The sequence below is a fragment of the Hemitrygon akajei genome, chromosome 9, assembly GCF_048418815.1.
Source record: "Hemitrygon akajei chromosome 9, sHemAka1.3, whole genome shotgun sequence".
In the NCBI taxonomy this organism is placed as follows: Eukaryota; Metazoa; Chordata; class Chondrichthyes; order Myliobatiformes; family Dasyatidae; genus Hemitrygon; species Hemitrygon akajei.
The window spans coordinates 147,020,002-147,044,306 of NC_133132.1; the positions used below are offsets into that span (position 1 = coordinate 147,020,002).

Consider the following 24,305-nt stretch of genomic DNA (forward strand, 5'->3'; position numbering starts at 1 on the left):
CAAATTGGTACCAACTTCTTTTAAGAAGTATTACCTGCAGTTCTTAATGATAAGTTCTTACCCTAGTCAAGTGAATGGAAATTCATGATATTAAAAACACTAAGAAATTCTTACACTATATTGCTCTCTAAAAGGTTTCGTCTTTAAAATATTTTGTCAGACTGAGGTTGTCAAGAAGACCTAATATTTGCACATCATTCCAGTCCATTTGACAGCTATTAACTGCATGCCCCAGGGACACATTTAAATCTGGAATCTGTAAAAATACTCCTTGGCTTTCCAATGTATCATCCCATTAAAAACAGAGTATATTTGAAACTGCAATTTCAGAGCATTAATTTTCTATGAACAAATATACAATAATAAACTAAATTTAAAGGATGGAAATAAGGATCTAAATGAATTGGTGTAGATAGATACAATGGGGGAGAAAAGACATAGTTGACCCAACGGCCTGTTTCTGTGCGGTCTGATCCTTTTATCGACCAATTTTAGGAACATTTAGTAACATAAATGAAAGATGGTCACAAGCCTGAAAACTCATTATGCTGAGCAAAATCTCAGCATTAATACAGCTAAAATGAACAACTGATACGTAAAACAGATGTCATTTTGCTAATCTACTTACTAATGCCTCCAGTTCAAGTTCCAAACTTTTCCTTTTAGCCTTTAACTGCACAATCTCATCTTGTTCTCGGTTCCGTTGGTTAAGGAGTTCCTGTCGCCGGATTCGCTCCCATTCAATCTGTCGCTGCCGTTCTAGTTCCTGCTTTGCTGCCTAAAAGGTACACAATAAAACATAAATATCATTGCAGAAAATTAATTTCTTAAGATGTGAAAACTTGCCCTTCTAAATTGGAAGAATGCAAAGGCAAAATAAACCTCAGTAAAACCAAAACTGCTTTAAATTGGTAAAGAGGCATTGATCGTGTGGATAGTCAGAGGCTTTTCCCCGAGACTGAAATGGCTAGCACGAGAGGGCATAGTCTTAAGGCGCTTGGAAGTAGGTACAGAGGAGATGTCAGGGTTAAGTTTTTTTACGCAGAGAATGGTGAGTGCGTGGAATGGGCAGCCAGCGGCGGCGGCGGAGGTGGAAGCGATAGGATCTTTTAAGAGATTCCTGGATGGTTACATGGAGCTTAGAAAAATACAGGGCTATGGGTAAAGCCTAGGTAGTTCTAAGGTAGGGACATGTTCCGCACAACTTCGTGGGCCAAAGGGCCTGTATTGTGCTGTAGGTTTTCTATGTTTCTAATTTTATGTTGAATTGGTTCTGCGTTGCTTGAAATAATATGAAAATCATGACCATCATACATAGGAAGTTTATTGATACAACTCAAAACTAATTTAATTACACCAACTTTTTAAAGCAAATCATCATATTTCACATGAGGTTCATCCTGAATTTATGAGGTACCACCTCTGCCTATGTAAATAAGATTAGCATGAAATGGTCTCAAAGAACCCTAGTCAAGTAACATGGAAATATTCATACATATAAAATAGATGTGTTGACTTTAAAGCAGTAGTTTTCTCCCATAAAATACTTTATGTGAGTGAAGGGACAGGAGGTGATAAAGATATGCAGGTGATTTAGCTCTAGCAATTCAGGTAAGCAACAAGTAATTGGGTTAATTTCTTGATATAAATATATAGAGAATAAAACTCACTCTTTCTGCCTCATTTCTTGAGGCATTTACCCTCCAGTACTGTTAAGCCAGATGGTAGGAAGCAGTCTGGAGTAATGAGACAAATCCATACCCTTCTCAATGACCGGGGTTAACATTCAAAAATTCACATTATAACATATCGAACCAGGGAACAAGTTTAACAGATGCACTCAACTTAATGTAGAATTTAGATTCATCCTCAACATTTCAGCTCAGCACAGAAACTGGAAAATGTAGCGCGCTCCTAGCACTTGAAATTATTTGTCACAAACCTCTCGCTTTTCGACTTCCTTCCTCCTTTGTTCTTCCTTTTGACGCTCAAGCTCACGCTGCTTCTCCAATCTTTTCTCAATTTCCAGCTGCTTTTTCCGTTCTTGCTCCTGCTGCTCTCGCTCCTTTCTTTCCTGTTCCTCCTTCTCACGCTGTGCTCTGCGATTAGCCTCTCGCTGCTGCTGTTCCAGAAGGGTCTGCCGCCTACGCTCCAACTCTGCATTACCCTTTTCGTAGTTCGCTTTTCTTTTATCCTCGAAAGTGACTAGAAATATCAAAAATAAAAAAATGTCTGAGTACCATTAGAATTTTAGCCATCAAAGAGGATTGAAAATGGCAACACATATAGGCCTTTTCATTCTGATAGTTATTTTAACTTTAATTACTTATAGACATGAATAACGTGGTGCCTTTATTGTAGGAATAAAATTTCAGTCTTCTATAATGTTTTAAAACTACAAGACCAACTATAAGAGAAAACCTGACATCAGGTGCATAAGACATGAGAAAATATGACAAAGAGTTTGATTAAAGTTTTAAGAAGTGCCTTAAAGTGGGAAGAAAAGTAGCATAGAATAGAAGTTTCTGTATGCATTTGCTGGTGATATTCTAGAATCAAACTGGTCCAAAAGAGAAGTAAAGATCAAAATAAAGCAAGTAATATAAATACATGCAGATCCACAGTCAGGAATATTCAGAATACAGTGAAGTGTATTCAAAAGATAGCAACTTATTTTAATCAGGGTTATCCTCATTCTCCAAATTGGGGTTCTTTTTATATAAATCACAGGAGTTCGAGTCCCACTGATTGATTTTGAAGGAACAGCCATTAATCAGGGACAGATTATGCATGAGCATTGTGCTTTAAAGAGTTAGCTGTTCTTTCCACTCAATAGTAAATTCAGGCTCTCTACCTGTGACTACTTAGTGTTAGATTACAAGAACTAGTTAAATATCATACTAACACTAAATAATTTAGCACGAAGAAAGATTTATTTGGAAAACAGCTGAATCTGTGCTTATTGAGAAAAAAATAGGATTTCAGGAATGGATTCGTTGGACTGGTCTTGAATTGTGCACAATTTTATCGTTCTATGACAGGTAAAGCCTGAAGAGAATATGCCTGCATACTTATCTTAAATAGAAGGCATTAAAAATGTTATTTAACATTTAATACTGATTGAGCACTTCACCGTACCTGAAAGCAGAATAATTGTTTTGACTTAATGCTTTGTATGCAATGTTATGTACACTTTAGGAACATTACTACTTTTCAGCAGTTGATGCGCATTTTGAATAAAGATTTGTAGAATACAGTAAAACAACTATACAGCATTCCTAAAACTTTGATTATTTTATTATAGCAACTTTCAACAAGGTGGTAACAGCAGTAATAATACACCTTTCTTCAATATCATACAATCTATTCATGCAAGGGAGACAAGATGCATGTAGTTCAATCAATTTACCAGGTGACTTTTTCTGGGCTTCCTGAGTTTCCTCTGCTATTTCCTGATATTGAGGTTGTGTTCCATTTATTCCTTCACCCCATTTGCTTGATCTAAAAAGGAAAAGAAAACATTAGAAAGACGATTTTTCGCCAAGCACAAAGAAAACATTATAACCATGATCTATCGCCAATCACATATGCATTGATATAAACAAGATGTGTTTTTTCAAAGGTTTATCAGAACTATTTCACTGCAAATAAAATTGCTTCCACAAAAATTCCATAAAACATAAGATATAGGAGCAGAATTAGGCCATATGACCCATCGAGTCTGCTCCACCATTTCACCATGGCTGATCAAATTTTCCTCTCAGCCCCAATCTCCTGCCTTCTCCCCGTATCCCTTCATGTCCTGACTTTCATGTCACACCATTCTTTAAGAAGGGAAGGAGGTAGAAGAAAAGAAATCCTAGGCCAGTTAGCCTGATTTCAGTAGCTGGAAAGATGTTGGAGCCCATTATTAAGGATGAAGTTCTGGGGTACTTGAAGACACAGGATAAAGTAGGTCAAAATCAGCATTGTTTCCTTAAGTGGAAATCTTATCTGACAAATCCTTTGGAATTCTTTGAGGAAATAACAGGCAGAATAGATAAAGTAAAGGATAGATGTTGCACACTTGGATATTCAGAAGGCCCTTGACCTGGTGCCACACAGGAGGCTGCTCAACAAGATAAGTATCCATGGTATTACAGGAAGGAAACTAGCATGGATAAAAGATTGGCTGACCAGCAGGAGGCAAAGAGTGGGAATAAAGGGGGCCAATTCTGGTTGGCTGCTTGTGATTAGTGGTGTTCCACAGTGGTTGGCATTGGGACTGCTTCGTTTCACATTATATAGTAACGATTTGAATGCCAGAATTAATTGCTTTGTGGCCAAGTTCACAGATGATACAAAATAGGTGGACAGACAGGTAGTGTTGAGGAAACTGGGATTCTGCAGAAGGATTTAAACAGACTGGGAGAATGGGTATAGAAGTGGCAGATGGAATATAGTGTAGGGAAGTACATGACCACACACGTTGGTAGAAGGAAGAAGGAGGAGAGATTTCATTTAAACCTACTGAATATTGAAAGGCTTAGATAGAGTGATGTGGAGAGAATGTTTCTTGTAGTGAGTGAGTCTAGGACCAGAGCGCACAGCCACAGAATAAGGATGTCCATTTAGAGCAGAGATGAGGAGGAAATTCTTCAGCCAGAGGGTGGTGAACCTGTGGAATTCAGTGCCACAGACGACTGTTGAGGACGGGTCACTGACTGTATTTAAAGGGGAAGTTGATAGGTCATTGATTAGTCAGGGCATCAAAGGTTATGGGGAGAAGGCAGGGTGCTGTTGCCTGTAAGGAGTCTGCATGTTCTCTCCATGCTCACATGGGTTTCCTCTGGGTGCTCCGGTTTCATCCCACAGTCCAAAGATGTACCGGTTGGTAGATTAGTTGGTCATTGTAAATTGTCCCATTATTAAGCTGGAATTAAATCCAGGAATTGCTGAGCAGTTTGGTCAGAAAGGCCTATTCTGCACTGAAACACAATAACTAAATAAAAAGTTGTGAAGGATAATAAATCAGCCATGATGCAATGATGGAACAGACGCGATGGGCCTAATTCTGCTCTAATGTCATATGGTCTTATACATACATTGCCTATGAAGAGTATTCGCTCCTTTGAAAGATTTCATGCTTTGCAACATTGAACCACAGTGGATTTAATTTAGCTTTTTTACAGAAAGTGCTTGTCCCCATTCTTCTTTACAAAACTGCTCAAGCTCTGTCACATTGCATGGGGATTGTGAATGAACAGCCCTTTTCAAGTGCAGCCACAGATTCTCAATTGGATTATGGTCTGGGCTCTTATTTGGCCATACCACAACAATAACTTTGTTGTTTTTAAGCCATTCCTGTGTAGCTTTGGCTTTATGCTTGGGGTCATTGTCTTGCTGGAAAACTAATCTCCAAAGTCGCAGTTCTCTTGCAGATGCATCAGGATTTCAAGATTCAAAAGCTTTATTGTCACTCTAACCGTACATCAGCTCTGCAGGGCAGAATGAGACAGCGTTTTCCAGGAGCAGTGCAATCATAACATAACAAACGCAACACTAAATAATAAACATAACAATAAATAGTAAAACACAACAGCCACATGTCAGTTAAAAACAAGTTAAAAGTGTCCAAAGCAGAGTCAGGTAGAGCAGCTATTTAGCAGTCTGACTGCCTGTGGGAGGATGCTGTTTAGTAGCCTTGTGGTTTTAGTTTTGATGCTCCTGTAACATTTAACTGATGGCAGAAGAACAAACAGTTCATGGAGAGGGTGTGAGGGGTCTTTAATGATGTACCGTGTCTTCTGGAGGCATCAACTCTGAAAGAGATCTTGGACAGAAGGTAGGGAGACCCCAATAACCTTCTCTGCTCCCCTAACCACCCTCCGCAAGGCTTTTTTGTCGGCAGCACTGCAGCTGGAGTACCAGGTTGTGATGCAAAAGGTCAGCACACTCTCAACCACGCCTCTGTAGAATGTAGTCAAGATGTTAGTGGGGAGTGATGCTTGTTTAAGCTTCCTCAGAAAGTGCAATCTCTGCTGGGCTCGTTTCACAATCCCTGTGGTGTTCCTGGACCAGGTGAGATTGTCCGAGATCTGCATCCCAAGGAACTTGATGTTTTCCACTCTCTCTTCCCTGTATTTTGCTGCATTCATTTTACCCTTTACCTGCACAAACCTTCCAAGGCCTACTGCAGTGAAGCATCCCCACAGTATGATGCAGCCGCCACCATGCTTTACGGTAGGAATGGTGTGTTTTTGATGATGTGCAGTGTTTGGCTTACGCCAAGCATAGTGTGTAGTCTGATGGACAATAAGTTCAATTTTAGTTTCATCAGACCATAGAACCTTCTTCCAGCTGACTTCAGAGTCTCCCACTTGCCTTCTGGCAAACTCTAGCTGAGATTTCATGCGAGTTTTTTTTCTTTTTGCCAGTCTCACATGAAGCCTTGACTGGTGAAGCACCCGGGCAACAGTTGTTGTATGTGCAGTCTCTCCCATCTCAGCCACTGAAGCTTGTAACTCCCCCAGAGTCGTCATAGGTTTCTTGATGTCCTCCCTCACTAGTCCCCTTCTTGAACACTCAGTTTTTGAGGATGGCTTGCTCTAGGCAGATTTACAGCTGTGCCATATTCTTTACATTTTTTGATGACTGACTTAACTGTACTCCAAGGGATATTCAGGGACTTGGAAATTTTCTTGCATCCATCGCCTGACTTGTGCTTTTCAAAAACCTTTTCGCAGAGTTGCTTGGAATGTTCTTTTGTCTTCATGGTGTAGTTTTTGCCAGGATACTGACTCTTCCAGTTACTGGACCCTCCAGATACAGGTATATTTTCACTACAATCAATTGAAACACCTTGACTGCACACAGCTGATCTCCATTTAACTAATTATGTGACTTCTAAAACCAATTGGCTGCACCAGTGATGATTTAGTGAGTCACATTAAAAGAGGTGAATACTTAAGCAATCAATCATTTTGTGTCTTATATTTGTAAATAATTTAGATTACTTTGTAGAGATCGGTTTTCACTTTGACATGAAAGTGTCTTTTTCTGTTGATCAGTGTCAAAAAAAGCCAAATTATATCCACTGTGATTCAATGTTGTAAAACAATAAAACACGAAAACTTCCGTGTGGGGGATGGGGGTTGGATACTTTTTGTAGGTACTGTATATATCTATATCCATACATTGCTCTATATATTGCTACATATGTCTCACACACACATGCGCACATACACATAGTACTATGCAAAAGTCTCAGGCATATGTAAAAAAATTCTGCAAAGTGAAGATGCTTTCAAAAATACTGAAATGAGAAGTTTCTTAATATCAAGAAATTAAAGAGCAGTAAACAGTAAAAGTCTAAATCAAATCAATATTTGGTATGACCACCAATTGCAGTTTTATAAGAAAATTGGCTGATAGGTTGTTCCAAGCATCTTGGAGAATTTGCCACAGTTCTTCTGCAAACTTTGGCTGTTGTGCGGCATGTGCATATGCATACAAATATGCACACACGTGTTATTAATAAATATATTGCTATATATGCAACAAACAAATATTTCAGCAATATATTCAAATCAATTTCAGTGCATGAATTATTGTGCTGTATCTGACGATAATTTCAATTAGACTTCTAGACTTCTATAGTTATAGTAAACATTATACATCAGGTTTATATTGAAATTATTTGTAATCATCAGTAATATTTGACTTTTCTTATAAAAGCTGGTGCTATGATCATTTCCAAGTTGTTGGAAAAAGTATTTGGTGATACAAAAAAGAAGTTTAATTGAGCAGAAGGAAGTACATAACTGCCTCATAACAACAGAAAATAAATGCTCCATCACACTCATCTCTCTGCCGTTTATAGATTCACTACTCTTTGCACATTCATTATTTTAATTGACAGTATAAACCAATCAGTGCTGCTTAAGTCATGTCGAGTCTACGTTCTACCGAACTTTATCCGTGTCTTTTTCTCTAAATGATTAAAGACTACTGTTTCATTAGCTAGATTTTTCTGGATTTCTAGATTATCTTGGTTAAAAAGGATTCTTGAATGAAGTACAAACACTGTTCACATTCAATATCTAGCACAGCTTAACACTTACGGAATGAAATAGAGTGTAAACTAAACTACAGCACGACCATACAAGCATTTAGAGAAAATCACATACCTAAATGAAGGAGGTGTCAGTTCTAGGGGCAGAGTGATGGGAAGCGGCTGACCGGCCTTAGCCATGTCAATTAAATGCATAGCTAAAATAAACTCTTCTGCTCTGAGCTTTCCATCCTTATCAACATCTGCCAGGTTCCTGAAATTTAATGGTGTGATAGACAAAGAGGATTAAGGCATACTTTATGTTGGCTAATGAACAACTGTTAATTCTCAGAATATGTGGAATATCACTGATTTTACAATGAGGGAGGTAAACTTAACTTATTTTTTATATCAAAATAAACTTTATTCATAATAAAAATTATTTACAATAACACCTGTGCAATGCCTTTTCATTCTTACATTCACATTCAATATGTTAAATAGTGTTTTTAACTACATTCCTTAAAACCAATAGGTCTGTTGCCATCATTTAGCTCCCTGGGTGGTGCACTACTACAAAAATTGAGGGGCTTCTTCACCCAACTTGGCCCCTCTCTCTTCAGGAGAAGAAGTCCTTCTCCAGGAGCCCTTGTGGTGGCTGCACCAAGCTTCAGTGCGTCACCCAGTAAGCACTCCTGCAACCTAGAATGTGTCAGTCGGCAGCATTCATCTATGAATATCTACAGGAGGGATGTGGAAACCATAAAAAGGGTGGAAAGGAGATTACAAGGATGTTGCCTGCATTAGGGGGCATGCTTTATCAGCTTTTTCTCCTTGGAGCGACGGAGGATGAGAGGTGACCTGATAGAGGTGTATAGAGGCATTGATCGTGTAGATAGTCAAGAGGTTTTATCCCAGGTCTGAAATGGCTAGCACAAGATGGCACAGTTTTAAGGTGACTGGAAGTAGGTACAGAGGAGATGTCAGGGGTAAGTGTTTTTTTCACCCAGAGAGTGGTGAGTGCGTGAAATGGGCTGCCGGTGACGGTGGTGGAGGCAGATACAATAGGGTCTTTTAAGAGACTCTTGGATAGGTATGTGGAGTTTAGAAAAATAGAGGGCCATGGGTAACCCTAGATAATTTCTAAGGTAAGGACATGTTCGGCACAGCTTTGTGGGCCGAAGGGCATGTATTGTGCTGTCGGTTTTCTATGTTTCTAAATATCTCAATGTGCTGGCAGACCAACAAGTTTCAGGCAGACTAAAAGGCGTCTTGCACTAAGTTGATGATCTGCCAGCAGCACATGATGTCCATCTTTGCCTGTTTGTCTGTTTGTCTGTCTGTCTCTCTCTTCTGGGAACAGTCTGATCCTAACTTATTTATCATGTTTTCTTATAGAATAGAATCCCATTCAGCTATTGGGTTAACAGTACCTTTCAAGAACCATCAATTCCCCCTCTTCCCTGCACACCTCCTTAAGTCAAAGGACTCCAGGAACATGATCCTGGTCTGAACTCAGATAATATCCACCTCCCTTACCTCCAGACATAGCTGCTTTTTACGATATACGTAATGCAGGGGTGTGTGAACTGTACTAGGTATCATATAATGATACCTAAAGTGGATTTAAAACATGTTGCAAATCAAAAAAAAAAAAATCTGCAGCTGTTGGAAACCTAGAATTTAAAAAAATTAGAAAATGCTAGAAACATGGAGATTAGGGTGCATCTGTGGAAAGAGAAACAGTTAATGTTTCAAGTTCTAGCAAACTTCAGAACTGGGAAACAGACAGAAGTTGGTTTTCAAAAGCAGAGAAGGTGCAGGAGGGATAGGTAGAACACCAAGCATCTCTGATGAGGTATGGCCAATTGATTTGGTGGCAGTAAAATGCCCATTATAATTTTGTCAGTAGTTTATGTTGCTCACGGGAAGACCAGCAAGCCAGAATAGGAGAAAAACTAAGACAAAATAATGGCAGGCAGAAATGGCCAATTCTGATACTGAAAGATGAAAAGAACAAGTTATCCAAGGTCAGGGTATTCAGCATTTAATTTACTTCATCCATGTGGTGTTCAATTCCGGTGCCCCCCCCCCCGTAAGGAGTCTTCTCTGTAGAATACTTGAGTTTTCCCACAGTCCAAAGATGTATCGGGTAGGTTAATCAGTCATTGTAAATTGTCCTGTCATTAGGTTAGGGTTAATTGGGGTTGTGGGAGTGGAAGGGTGGTGTAGTTCAAAGGACCGGAAGGGCCTACTCCGGGCTGTAGCACTAAATAAATTAAATTATTTAAATAAAATCTAGTTGTCAGCAAATTACCCAACTACTAAATCACTTAAAAGCAATTATTAACATTATAAAGAAAACAAGTTTTAAAATGACTCAAAGGTTAATTTATGTAATGCTAAATCATGCAAAATTCTACAACCAGCAGTTTGTATGAAATTTGAGAACTTAATAAAGAGTTTAATTATAGCAGACTTACCATATGGTGGCTAGTTGACTGTGTGACAAATTGGACTGAACAAGTGCATTCTTAGCTTGAGGACCTAAAAACGAATTCCAGTCATTAGCAAGCTAGCATATTCTGCTTACAACTACCCCAGTAATGAGTTCACCCTCATCATTCACAGTGCAGCATTTCTGAACAAAATTATCCACTTAACACTGTCATAACCATTTGCACATAAAAATTACTTGAGAATTTCAACTGCTGTTGCACCTTCACATTTGGCAAGGCTGAAAAAGCACTATTTCTCAATCTAAGTGGAATGGAAAGGACTAGACACAGATGGTAAAACTGAATTTAGGTGTTATAGTTACACCTGAATGGTGTAACTTCCCTCCTACACAGCTTTTCTCCAGTGTCACCCTGTGTTTTAATTATATTCTGTAGCTACTGTTCTGTAATCATGTTATTTGATTCTCAGTGAAGCTAGGTCTAGAACCTACTGACTATTGCTAGCTATTCTGAATGTTTAAATGGCAGGTGATCCAGAATTTCTTTGCAGGCACTGCCAGCTATGGATGTCCAGACCTACTGATAGATTTGGAAATCCAAATTTATGCAATGGCACCACTCCTGGATTCTACAGAGTGACTAAAATCACAGCCCTGTCTTACTGGAATTTCCAAGAATTACACTAGGGTTTGTCTCTTGCAAGATGTGCCAAGTCAGATCTGGTGCAGGTATGCAGGATTCCAGGACCCCACTAATTCAGTAAAGATTGGTGGGCAAAAATTTAGGAGGTCCGGGGAAAGCAAGTTTATATGTTAAAAAAAATAAGTTTAGTCATTGATGAAAGTTGTACAAATCCTTAAATGCATTTTTAAATGTTTAAGTTATTCCAATTATAACACATTTTATTATTAGAGATACAGTCCAGAATAGGCATTTCCACCCAACAAGTGACACTGCCCAGTAAACCATGAGCCTAATCACAGGACAATTTACAATAACCAATAAACCTACTAAAGGGTGCACCTTTGGAATGTGGGAGGAAACCGAAGCATCCAGACGAAACCCATGCATTTCAAGGGGAGAACATACATACTCCTTACAGGCAGCGCCGGAACTGAACTCTGGAACGTTCAAGCTGAAACAACAATAGTGCCCTTTTTGTTTTTTTTGATGATCAGAAAAACCTAAAAACTCTTAAAAATCAACTGCTGCTTTTCCAGCCTGCTAAAGTAAAGGAAGTATTTTACAGTTGTTAACACCACTGCTCATGTCACAGCACGAGGTTTCTGGATTCTGAGCAGCAACAAGACGGCCTTTCTTTATACTTGGAGCAGCAAAGTGTACGCTTGTCAGGCTGTAGGAAAGTATTACAAGTTAAATCAAGTTTATTGTCATTTAACTATATGATACCATCAAATGAGACATTTCTCTGAACCAGAGTGTAAAGCATAGTAGCACCCATAACACACATATAACACACAATAACTTATGAAAGCAATGATAAAATCTATAGATGAATTACATGTCCTCATGTATATGGACAATGTAAGTAATAAAGTCAATTCATTTCAATGAACAAAGTGTAAAAAATTTTAAAAATGGAGTACAGGCCAGATTAACTGATCACTTTGAATGTGATGCAGGAGGTCAGAAGCCTAATGGCCTGAGGGAAGAAAGAAACTGTTTTCCATATCTACCAATCTTGTTTTTATGCATTGGAGTCAGCTACCCGATAGTAGAGAGTCAAAGAGGATGCTGGATGGTGGGTGAATCTTTGATAATACTAAGGGCCCTGTGTACGTAGCACTCCTGACAAATCTCCCTGATGAATGGTAGGGAGACTCCTGTGATCCTCCTTGCCATTCTCATAGTCCTTTGTAGGGACTTCCGGTCCGATACTCAGCTGCTCTCATACCAGTTGGAGATGCAACTTGTCAGGACACTTCCAATGATGTTCCTATAAAATTCAGTTTAGATTGGGGGTGGGTGGGTGGGAGCCTTGCTCACCTCAATCTTCTTAGGAAGTTGAAATGCAACTGTGCCTTCTTATTGAGGGATCAGGTGAGGTCATCTGTGATGTGAATTCCCAGGAGAAGCCAAGTATATGCAGATCAAGGTAGCTCAACTGCACCTTCCTGAAGTCCACAATGATTTCCTTGGTCTTCTCCACGTTCAGACTTAAGTTGTTGTCCTCACACCAATCCACCAGCTGCTCCACTTCCTCCCTGTGCTCCGACACGTTATTGTTGTTGATGAGGCCAACCACTGCAAACTTGAGCTGAATCCTGCAAAACTGTCATGTGACAGCAGCAGGCTGAGCACACAGCCCTGGGGAGCACCAGTGCTCAGCGTAATGGGACATTGCTGCCCACACAGACCAACTGGCCTTTCTGTTAAATCAGGATCCAGTTAGGTGTTGAAACCTAGCGAAGACAGTTTCCCCACCATTTTCTGGAGTATGCTGGTGTTAAACACTGAGCTGAAGTCTATTAACAGCAGCCTGACATACGAGACCCCATTTTCTAGGTGGGGCAAGACAGAGTGGAGGGAAGAGGCTATTATATCATCAGTGGATCAATTTGAGCGATAAGCAAACTGGAAAGGGTCCAATGTATCCGTGGGTAAGGACCAGCTGCTCAAAGCATTTCATGTTTCATAATTATAAAAAGCAGGGTGACTAGCTGTTATAAACTCCAGGTCATTATTGCAGCAGAACAGATCTTTCAAAGTGAAATAACTCAAACCTGAAAAATCAATTAACCTTATTTTATATTAAAGTTGTCGTAGGCTAAAGTGCAATTTTCAGAAGAGATTTTGAAATTTGACACCAAAAGTGTCAGATCTAATTTTTGGGTGCTAACCCATTATCCTGCACTCTGAACAGTGGAAATCTCTCTCCTATCCTTTCTTGGATACCTTGAAAGATTTACTGAATTCGCCTGACAATCTACTTAATCCCAGATAACATCCCCGGTAGTACAGCATAGAATTTTCTCAACTCTCATAGCTCAAAATTCTAAGTAAATTTATTATCAAAGTACAAGTATGTTACCGTATACAACCCTGAGATTAATTTTCTTGCAGGCATACTTGGTAAATCCAAGAACTAATATAGAATCAACGAAAGACCGCACCCAACAGGGTGCACAAACAACCAATGTGTAAAGGACAACAAATTGTGCAAATACAAACAAAAAAATAATTAATAACAATAAATAAGCAATAAATACAGAGAACGTGAGATGAAGAGTCCTTAGGTTGTGGGAACAGTTCAGTAATGACGTGAGAGAAGATAACCCATTGATTCAAGATGATTGAGGGGTAATAACTGTTCCTGAACCTGGTGATGAGAGTCCTGAGGATCCTGTACCTTCTTCCTGATGGCAGCAGTGAGAAAAGGAGCACAACTTGGGTGGTGTTATATCCCTTTCCAATATATCCCTTTCCAAGTTTTGATTCCTAGTACTACTAATGACAAACTAGTTCTGAAAATAACCAAAGTATTATACAAGTATGATCAATCAAATTACCAATGTCAAGCATGCACCAAAGAAGATGTATTTTTTTTCCCCAGAAGCATTCACTAACCTGACAAGTAACCACTCATGGATTTATCAAGGCTGTTGAAGGTCTGTCGATGTTTGAGCCTGCTAGACTGAGGAACTCCCCAGTCAGAGGAACTAATTTTAGGAGAGGCAAGAGATGTAGTGGATGATGACGAACTGCTGCGAATAGAAAGTCAAAAATCAGAAATTGCAATTTTAAAAATTCAAATGCAAACATTTGCCCATACATTGGTCTTCTGAAGATTAAAGCACATGCAGTAAGTACTGTTGGACATGATGTACACACCGAGAATAATTTCAGTGTTATAAAAACTGAGGGAAGTAAATATATTTTTTCCTCTTTGACCAGGTAGGAGGTCCAGAAGCCTGAAGGCGCACACTCAGCAATTCAGGAACAGCTTCTTCCCCTCTGCCATCCGATTCCTAAATAGACATTGAATCTTCAGACACTACCTCACTTATTTTTTTAAATATACAATATTTCTGTTTTTGCACTTTTTAAAATCTACTCAACATATGTAATTGATTTACTTGTTTATTTGTTATTATTATTTTTATTATTATTATTTTCTCTGCTAGATTATGTATTGCATAAATACATAAATTTCATGCCGCGTGCCGGTGATAATAAACCTCATTCTGACATTACAAAAAGTACAACTTACATTAGAATGGGGTCAACACACAAAAGGCCACTTTTGAAGTGTGAATATGAATATCCTTTGACTTGCACTTCACAGGATTTAAAGAAGTCACAAGTAGGGTTCCTGGCTAATTTTCCACTTTCTAACCTGGAGCAACTGAAATATACTATTCTCACCCAATTGTCAACAATTTTCTATGGTGCAGCAATTATAAGGAAATATATGGTGTTACACATCTCAGATTTTATTCATCCAACAAAATGATCCACTTACACAGTGTATCCCTGTTGTTTTTAAACTAGGGGCAAATTAATTAAAATACAGATAATATAAATAGTTTTACAGCCTGAAATAGACCACTCCTATTGTTAATGCATTGCCAATCCCTTATAACTAGTTTTTAGATGTTAAATATCATACAACACTCTACAATGTTGAAATACTTGTATTCATTCACTCCTCCCATCCTATTCAGCACTGCTTTCAAATTTAAGCATCATAAAAAATTCTTAAAAGCAAACTGAACACTCTTAAAGAATTTCATTCATCAGTCCAAAAATGTGGTTTAAATATATTAGCATAGATTAAAATCATTCTGTATTAAAAACACAAAGTATATGGTTACTTTATACTTTCTTGTCCAATTCATTAATCTAATATTATGTTAATCATGTTTAAAATGCATAACTTTTCAATGATGTATCATTTTGTTAAAACAAAGGCAAATTGATCTTATCAAAAAGCTCTCTTTTCAGTCTACTACATACCCATTATAAAGAACAATAACAAATCCTTTTTCATACGTCAACGAATGATCAAAATGGCATATCAAAATGGTTTTACAAACTGAAACAAAACTTATGTCTGCCCAGTGTGGGAAAGCATTAAATATCAAATTCCTTGCAGCACTTTGGAAACACCAACCTAACACAGTAACCTGGAGCCATACAACAGTACAATCAATTGTCGGAGAGAGGGCTTAAGGGAAAAAATCCAAACAATAAATTTCAAACAGTGAAGAATCTACTTTAATTGATAGAGAAATCACAATTTAAAATGTGTTAATTAACAGCTTGCTAATGAATCTCATGAAACAGGCATCCCTGAAAGATGAGTTGAAAAAGAAATTAAGCACTTGTTCATTACCAACACCATCTGCTGAGCATCATAAAGTGCTTCTACTTATTCAGTGGGAAACAGATTTAACAAGGAATTTGCAATTGTTTCATTTGACAATTTTCTTTAACACACTTCCAGACCTGCCTATGATTTTTGTTATGCAATAGAAAAAAAATCACATTTCCAGAAAATTGTCAACGAGGACAAAATTACAACAGGCCTCTGTGGATTAGCAAACATAAAACTTAAACGAGTTATATTTCTAATGCAAAGTGCTTGTTTCTGGGCAATTTAGTTTCTGCGAAAATTAGAATGTGTGCTGAATTAACATTTTTATAAAACGCAAATTTCAAACAAAATCTGGCTTGAAATTGACAGGTGGGTAATTCCGTAACTTCCAATCTTGGTAATCCAACTAAGTGCACAAAGATGATGTTTATGAAACTCTGCATGTACCTGCTGGAGCCAAGGTCAATCAATGACTGTGCCTTTTGAAGACCAGTGCCTGCATATCCTGCTATCGTATGTCTCAGTGGTCCGGTATGAGGAAGTGCTGCAAATAGGAACAGCATGACATTAGAAACAAAGGCAAGGACGAAGCACAACAATGGGTTCCTTTCCTCTTACATGTTTTATTTTAAAAGTTTCCTATATTCAAAAAGATGCTGCTCATTATCGTAATATGGACAATGATCATTGATTTAACCTGGCACTGACAAGAAATAATATGGCAGCTCACAATTTTGAAAATGTGCAACGATTATTTTAATATAGTTTAATTCAAGGCTTCACAACAAATCTGTTAGATATTAAGTTACTCTGTTATAATAAAAGTAAAGTTAGATGGCTGGAGTCAAATCAGGTATTAAAGTATGATGGGTATGGGGATTTGTGCAGCATTGCTATTACACTGAATGCATTTTAAACAACCTTTGAATAACCATTAAAAAATGTCATGTTTGTTACTGGATAAACAATGGATTGTGCCAGATTAACTATCTGGAAAAACAAGTTTAAAACAGATTTAAAATTCAGACAATTAAGCAAAACGCTAGAAACAGCAGCTGATTAAGAAATTGCCAAATTGTCATTGAAGCCCACCTGCTTGATTAATGTTTTCTTGGAAAAGAAATCTGCCATTCCCAAATAGTCAGCTAAATATGTAGCTCTAGACTGAATAGCTCACTCTAAGCTGTCTTCCACAAAAGTTCATCAATTCAATTTGGGATGGGCAATATATTTCAGCTTTGCCAGTAATACTCAGACCCCATGAATAATTTAAAAAATCTGTTTCTCATCAGCAATCCCAGCTCTATAAAACTGCAACAGTATGACCATAGAAAGCAGTAGCTGCATACTAACTTCATTTATATCACGCAACCGGTCAATATACTATCCACCACACATCTATATAGGCTTACAGAAGTTTTAGAAGTATGATGAACTTTTGCAAACTTCAAAGGAAGTAGAGGCACTGCTGTGCTTTCTTTGTAATTGTACTTGTGTACATTAGAGTTAGATATTGAGACCAAGGTCTTGAAGCTTATTGATTAGTTTGGAGGGAAGGACAGTATTGTATGTCGAGTTTCAATTACAAAATCCAATTCATCACATTAAAGAAGTGAATACTATTAAAGGCACACTAGTTAGTTAGATTACACAAACATTCTCCATCAATCAAGATAATCTTGGTTCTTCATCAAACTTCACTTAAATTCCTTATCAAATCCCCTCATCACTGACTTCCCCTCTATCCAACAACCAGCTGATGAATTCAGCATGTCAAGCAGTATCTGTGGGTGGAAAGGAATTAATTAAATTAGTCTTTATTAGAGTGGGCGAGAAGGCTCAACATCGGCCTAGCTCCTCGGGAGGGCTTCTTGCCACTGCACGAGACTGGCAGCTCCAAATTGACCTAGGGAGGCAACTCAAGTTCCCAGAGATCATCACAGGACTCTGCTCCGCCTGGACATGGTGTTAATATCGGACTCTACAAAGCAAGTGGTCCTGCTGGAACTTACTGTCCTATTGGAAGACCGGATTGAAGAGGCCAACGAGCGCAAGAGGGCTAAATACACAGATCTTGGTGCAGAATGCTGGAGCAATGGCTGGGGAGCTCGCTGTGAGCCAGTCAGAGATCGGTGCTGGGGCTTTGCTGGGCGTTCATTACAGCGAACTCTTAAACTCCTTGGAGTAAAAGGACTGCAGTGCAGAAGAGCCACCAAGAACATTCTGGAGGCTGCTGAAAAGTCCTCGTGGTGGCTGTGGATCTGGAGGGGGAATCCATGGATTAGTGCACCACTTGGACACAAGTCAGGGGCTAATCACCCCCGGCTGGGTCGCCCGGGCGAGGGTGTCTGATGATTAAAGACCCGAAACATCCTACGACCCCGGGTTCATCACTGAACATGTGTCCAAGTAGCACCAGGTGGTGTATTCTACAACCAGTCTTGATGCAAAACACTGCAACAGCACTATGGGAGGAGTCCTGATGCAGGGTTTCAATCAAAACTGTCAACAATTCCTCCAAAAGAAGATACTGCTTAACCCACTGAGTTCTACCAACAGATTGTTTGTTGTTCCAGATTCCATCACCTGCAGTCTTGTGTCTCCCTACTGTCTGAACTACAATAATAGAAATAATTATATTCTCAGCGATCTCAATCTTCATCTGATACACATGGGGTTCATACCAATGAAACAGGTCACGTCAACATAAAGTATGTTTCAATGGACTGCTCTAGAACTCCATGTAAAAACAAAATGTAACAAATACAACAAAATCTGTACTTGTTAGGAACAGCAAATCACAATGTGCTTTTTATGTCACGTGCACTTCGTACACTTTTTATTATTTTTCCTCAGTTATATAAAATACATAAATTAAATCTTTTTTCATACACATTTCACAAATGAGAATGCAGTCAAATAATTTGCTTTACTTACTAGTGTATTGCTCTAACTCAGCTAAGATCTAAAAATGAAATATGTGGTCTAAAGATTTTTAAGGGGAAACAATCTTGCTCTAATAAGAAATAGAGTTAGACAAATGTGGTTAAGTGGCAAAGGAAAACAAAATCAGAAGTATACAGATAACAAATTTGCAAAATGATTGCTCATAGTATCAAGAAAAGAAAATTCTGGAAATAAAAGGTCAATAATGATATGGTTATAAACGCTAGTCAGTCTTCCTCCCACACTCTATCCTGCTAAGAATGACACAAAATTCTTGTTTAAATTTCATACAACAGTCTAACATAGGAGCAGGCCCCTTTGGCCCATGATGTCTGTGGCAACATGGTGCCAATCCAAACTTATCTGCTTGCAAGTGATTAATATCCCTCCATTCTCTGCTTGTATGCCTCTTAAACACTGTCATTGCAACAGATTCCACCACTTCAGTTGGCAGTGCGTTCTAGGTACTCAACATTCTTTTTGTAAAATAAAACCTGCCCTGTAAATCTCCTATAAACATTCCCCCAATCACCTTAAAGCTGTGCCCTGTCGTATTTAACATTTCCACAATGGGGAGAAATGACTATCTGTGCCTCTCAATTTTATATATGACTTTCAAGTCACCCCTTGGCCTCTGATGCATCATGGAAGATTTGCCCAACCTCTCCTCTCCAAAAATGCAATACTCGCAAATCCAGGAACATCCTGTCAAACTTCTTCTGAACTCTGTCTAAATTGTCCACACCCTTCCTGTACTGCACCGACCAGAACTGCAAGAAATACTCCAAATGTGCCTGACCCACAGACTCATACAGCTGCAACATGCCTTCCAAACTTTTATACTCAACACCGTCAGCAATGAAGGCAAGTATGCCATGTGCCTTATCCAGGACCTCCACCCCAAGATCACTCTAAACATCAATGCTCTTATTTGACCTCCAAAAGAGCAACAACACACAATTATCCAGATTAAACTCCATCTACTATATCTCTGCCCATATTTCTAACTGACCATACCTGAATGAACTCTCTAACAATCCTCCTCATTATCCACAACTCCCCCAGCTTTTGTGCCATCTGCAGTTTACCAACCAGCCCACTTATATTTACACCCAAATCATTCCTATAAATGTACAAAGGTCCTGGAACTGATCCTTGGGGAAGGCCGGCAGTCAACACCACTTCATTTCATCAAGTACTAAAACAGGATGGGTTAGATTTTTGTCAAATGATGGACTCTGAAGCAGCAAGTTGCATGGCGGCAGCAATCTTAGATTATCAGGAATGTCACATTGCTGCTCTGGATGGTTTACAGTTTACATTGAGTTACACATTCATTTACAGTGTTCCCCCCTCCCCCCCCCCCCACAACTTCCAGGCCAAAGTTGAAGGGGATCTGTTAATAACTGAAAGTGAAAGGTCATCAGTTAAGACACACGCACTTGTGCTTGTAAGCAGATCATTTATTTCTAACAAATAATGAGCTTCACCTCGTTTTCTCAAAAATTCAATACAAAAGGTCTCAATAGACAAAATATACCTAAATTGTTAAGAAACTATGCATTTTTATGATTAATGCCATCAAAACAATGATATTATACAATTTGTTATACTTACTTGCAGAACTTTGTGCAGATAAAGGTTGAATGAGGACAGATGTATTACTTGAAAAGACCGATGAACTAACAGCAGGCATCAGGGGAACTGACATATTCAGAGGTGGCAAGGTGGATGCTGATGTCAATGATGACGTTGGAGCCAAAGAAGCAAACGAAGGCACGTTTGGTGGGATAGACAGATTTGGCATACTTCCCATCCCTGCATTTGGAATTTTGATATAAACAACTTGTAATTTATGAATTAAGTCAGTAAAGCACAATAATTCCATATAATATTTTAGTGCAACCAAAGTGTGATATGTTGCTAAGAAAGAAGTACTTTGAAATCAAAAGTATAAAGCTCAAGATTGTCAAAGGACTTCAATAAAACAACGTTCATAAGGAAGAGAAAATCTGCAGATGCTGGAAATCAAAGCAACACACACAAAATGCCGGAGGAACTCAGCAGGTCAGGTGTCCTAATGAAGAGCCTCGGCCTGAAATGTTGACTGCTTAATCGTTTCCATAGATCCTGCCAGGCCTGCTGAGTTCCTCCAGCATTTTGTGTCTGTAACATTCAGAAGATGTCACTAACTTAGTCAAATGTCCAAAGGTTATTTCATATGGAAGGTATCAAAACAATGAGACACCAAGAAAGAACCAGACAGTGTTAAAAGAGAAAAGAGAAGAGAGGGAGAAAAGACAGGGATAAAATGGTTACAGGGAAAGAGTACATATATAGCTTACCCAGGAAATTCAAGAACAAGGCTAACTTAGTGGAAGGCAAGGATGCCAAGGAGAATGGAAATTCAGAAATATACAAGAGACTAAAATTGGAGAAAACCAAAGCTTGTAGAGGTTTATGTCTATTTTACAGATTTGAAGAAAATGAGAAATGTGATTGTTTAATGGAAGAGGAATGCAGCAAGGCGGCTCAGCAGTCAACACAGCTGCCTCACAACTTTAGAATCTAAGCTCCATTCTGCCCCAAGGTGTAGTTTGTATGGTGTTTGCAAATTTTCTCCATGACTTTCTGGTTTCTACCACAGTGGATGTTCTGGTTTTCTTCCCACATCTCAAAGGCAAGTTGTTTTGTTTATTTGATCACTGTAAATTAGCCCTTAAGAGAACTGTAGATAAGTAGCAAAAAAAAAAACAGAATTTAATAGGCATGTGAGAGAGAACAAGGGAGGCAAGGAGAGATATGAATGGTATTGTTCTGTGAGAATTCAGCTTGGATTTAATAGACTGAATTATTTCTTCTGTGCCGCAATCCAGAATGAATTGAAAGTGGCTAACAAGTGCAGGGGATTAAATATTCTGGTTTGATGCAAGTTACAATACATAAATTCTAACACAGAGCAGAATTTTAATGAATTCAAAAATGTGATTACTAATTTAATTAGTTCGGAACAAGATTGTGGATCAAAGAGCCTATTTCTGTCTTATACTGCATTCTATTACAAAAAAATGAGGAGAGGCTAGGAAATAATGGGGATTCTCCTCTCTATAGGTAACAAAAAAGGACAATGCTGCTTACAACAGATGGATTAAGCACAGCTAAGACCAGTGTTAAAAGGTATTGTACTTGTATGCTCAGAATCAAATAGAACCCCGAGGTCACTGCAGTCCAGTTTAACTTCTGACACGAGCGAGAGAAAAGAATGGAATCAGTAGTGAGGAAGCAAAGTTTATATTATACATCAAATAGGAATGACTGATCTGATTTGTAACTGGAGGACATTGTGAGTGCAGACCAGTGAAATTTTGCACAATGACTATTGAAGCTACACCAAAGTTCTGGAATATAATTACAGATTCTGTTCAGAGAGAATGCACCAAGGTATCCAATTGTAAAATGCTAATGATTACTGCTTTACAATTTAACCACAATAAGATGAAATGCGTACACATATAAAAATAATTAAGTTGTTTTATAATCGGATGCAAGTTACACTCTTCTTCAATTATTCTTACTTCCCCTTAAGATTACACTTGCTCTCACTACAACACAAGTTGTATCATGTGTAACTTTTTCATAAATTTGTAATTGCAACAATATACAGCATCCAATACTTTAGTAATCTACTCTACAAGTTAAAAGCATTTTACCTACCAAATCGTGCTGAGCTCAAAGGTGATGCAATTGGGGGCTGTTTCATGACAACAGGAAGAATGTTGGGAACTGGGTGACCCTGAAGGGTCATCTTGATCAGTTTCATTGCAATGGAGAATTCCTGCTGGTCCATCTTTCCATCCTTGTTCAAATCGGCAAGGGTCCTGAAATGGAAATAAATAAACAACCATACAATGAATCTCACTGAACTCTGAGTATCATACACTCATTGAAATACCATCACTATAATACTTAAAATACACTTAGAAGTGACAAATCACATAAGTATCTTGCAAAATCCATGTTAGTCTCAAGATTCATTTTAATTGCCAACAAGAGCATGCCTTATGAAAGAGGTTGAGTGATCTTGGCCTTTTCTCCTTGGTGTGACAAAGGAAGAGAGGTGACCTGATAGAGGTGTATAAAATGTTGAGAGGCATTGATTTTGTGGATAGCCAAAGGCTTTTTCCCAGGGCTAAAATGGCTAACACAGGGGAAGGGGGCATAGTTTAAAGGTGCTTGGAAATAGGTACAAGGTAAATTTTTCCACACAGAAGGTGGTGAGTGAATACAATTGGGTCTTCTAAGAGACTCTTAGATAGATAGTTGGAGCTTTGAGAAATAGAGTGCTATGCGGTAGGGAAATTCTAGGCAGTTTCTAGAGTAGGTTACATGGTTGGCACAGCATTGTGGGCCAAAGGGCCTGTAATGTGCTGTAGATTTCTATGTTTCTATGTAACAAGTGGCATTGACAATATACATTAGAGTACAACTTTTGAAGCCTAGATTTATTAAAGTTTTTTCAGTGGTTCCCAAAATTTCACTTGGCAGATCTCCACTCTTCTTCCCAAGTTCTATTCTGGACAATGATGACAGGCAGAATATTCTGCTCTAACTTGGTGATGATATTCTTCGTGTTTAGTCACTGAATTCTTAACATTGTTTTAACATATTATTTCAAAATATTTCCATAAAAATGAGAGAAAATGATGTGGTCGACAGAAGTGTTCTAATGTAAGCCATGCTGTCTGTACTTACCATATTTCAGCTAGTACGAGCTTTGGTAAACCAGATTGCAGAAAGAAAGTACGAGCTTGCTCACCTGTTCAACATTAAAATAAATACTTTAATTAAAGGGCTAAAAAGCATAACTTCTTCATTAAGTACACTTACCACTTTCAACATGAAAAATTTACATGTAGACAAATAAGCCATTTTAGCCTTTGGAATGCGGGAGGAAACCGGAGCGCATGGTTACGGGGAGAATATACAGAATCATTAAAGACGATTTGAATTGAATCCCAGTCTTAGTTGTTGGTACTGTAATAGCTTTAGACTAGCCGTTAAAACAAAGGGGAAATGGGAACTGTATGAACTGTTATGACAAATAGCCTTTCCTATGCTCGTTCATTTTTGAAATTTGTGAAATACGGAAGTGCATAAATTTAATCAGAATACACACCTTAATCTTATAAGGTAGCTTTTTAAATCATATTCTCCAAGACAAATTGAAACCCACTACTTTAATTGTGGTTTGAATATATGAAACTTTATTTACATGCTTTAATGCAGTTCTATATTTTGACCTACAAGTTACATATCACTGGTTAACAACCAGCTGTTTTCAGCTCTCAAGATAATGCTGGTTGTGTCAACTGTCTCAGTATCTACCACAAGCAAGAGAAGATCTGCAAATGCTGGAAATCCAAGCAACACACACAAAATGCTGGAGGAACTCAGCAGGGCAGGCAGCATGTATGGAAAAAAGTACAGTCGACATTTTGGGCTGAAACCCTTTGGCAGTACTTGCCAAACA

The 24,305-nt window shown here is 38.4% G+C and overlaps 1 protein-coding gene across 8 annotated transcripts in view; it reads right to left on the reverse strand.

Annotated features, from left to right (window-relative positions):
• LOC140733634 (intersectin-2-like) overlaps positions 1-24,305 on the reverse strand; it is a 216,579-nt gene that overhangs the window by 113,088 nt on the left and 79,186 nt on the right. For 6 of the 8 annotated variants that reach the window (XM_073057231.1, XM_073057233.1, XM_073057228.1 and 3 more), the window contains 10 exons: positions 23,528-23,591; positions 22,490-22,653; positions 20,393-20,593; positions 16,277-16,373; positions 14,080-14,216; positions 10,516-10,579; positions 8,169-8,306; positions 3,410-3,501; positions 1,943-2,205; positions 629-778 (listed from right to left, as the gene is read on the reverse strand). In XM_073057231.1, coding sequence (XP_072913332.1) covers positions 629-778; positions 1,943-2,205; positions 3,410-3,501; positions 8,169-8,306; positions 10,516-10,579; positions 14,080-14,216; positions 16,277-16,373; positions 20,393-20,593; positions 22,490-22,653; positions 23,528-23,591 — 1,370 coding nt within the window. The remainder of the gene's footprint in view (positions 1-628; positions 779-1,942; positions 2,206-3,409; positions 3,502-8,168; positions 8,307-10,515; positions 10,580-14,079; positions 14,217-16,276; positions 16,374-20,392; positions 20,594-22,489; positions 22,654-23,527; positions 23,592-24,305) is intronic. The other 2 variants (XM_073057229.1, XM_073057235.1) reach the window with 1 other exon arrangement.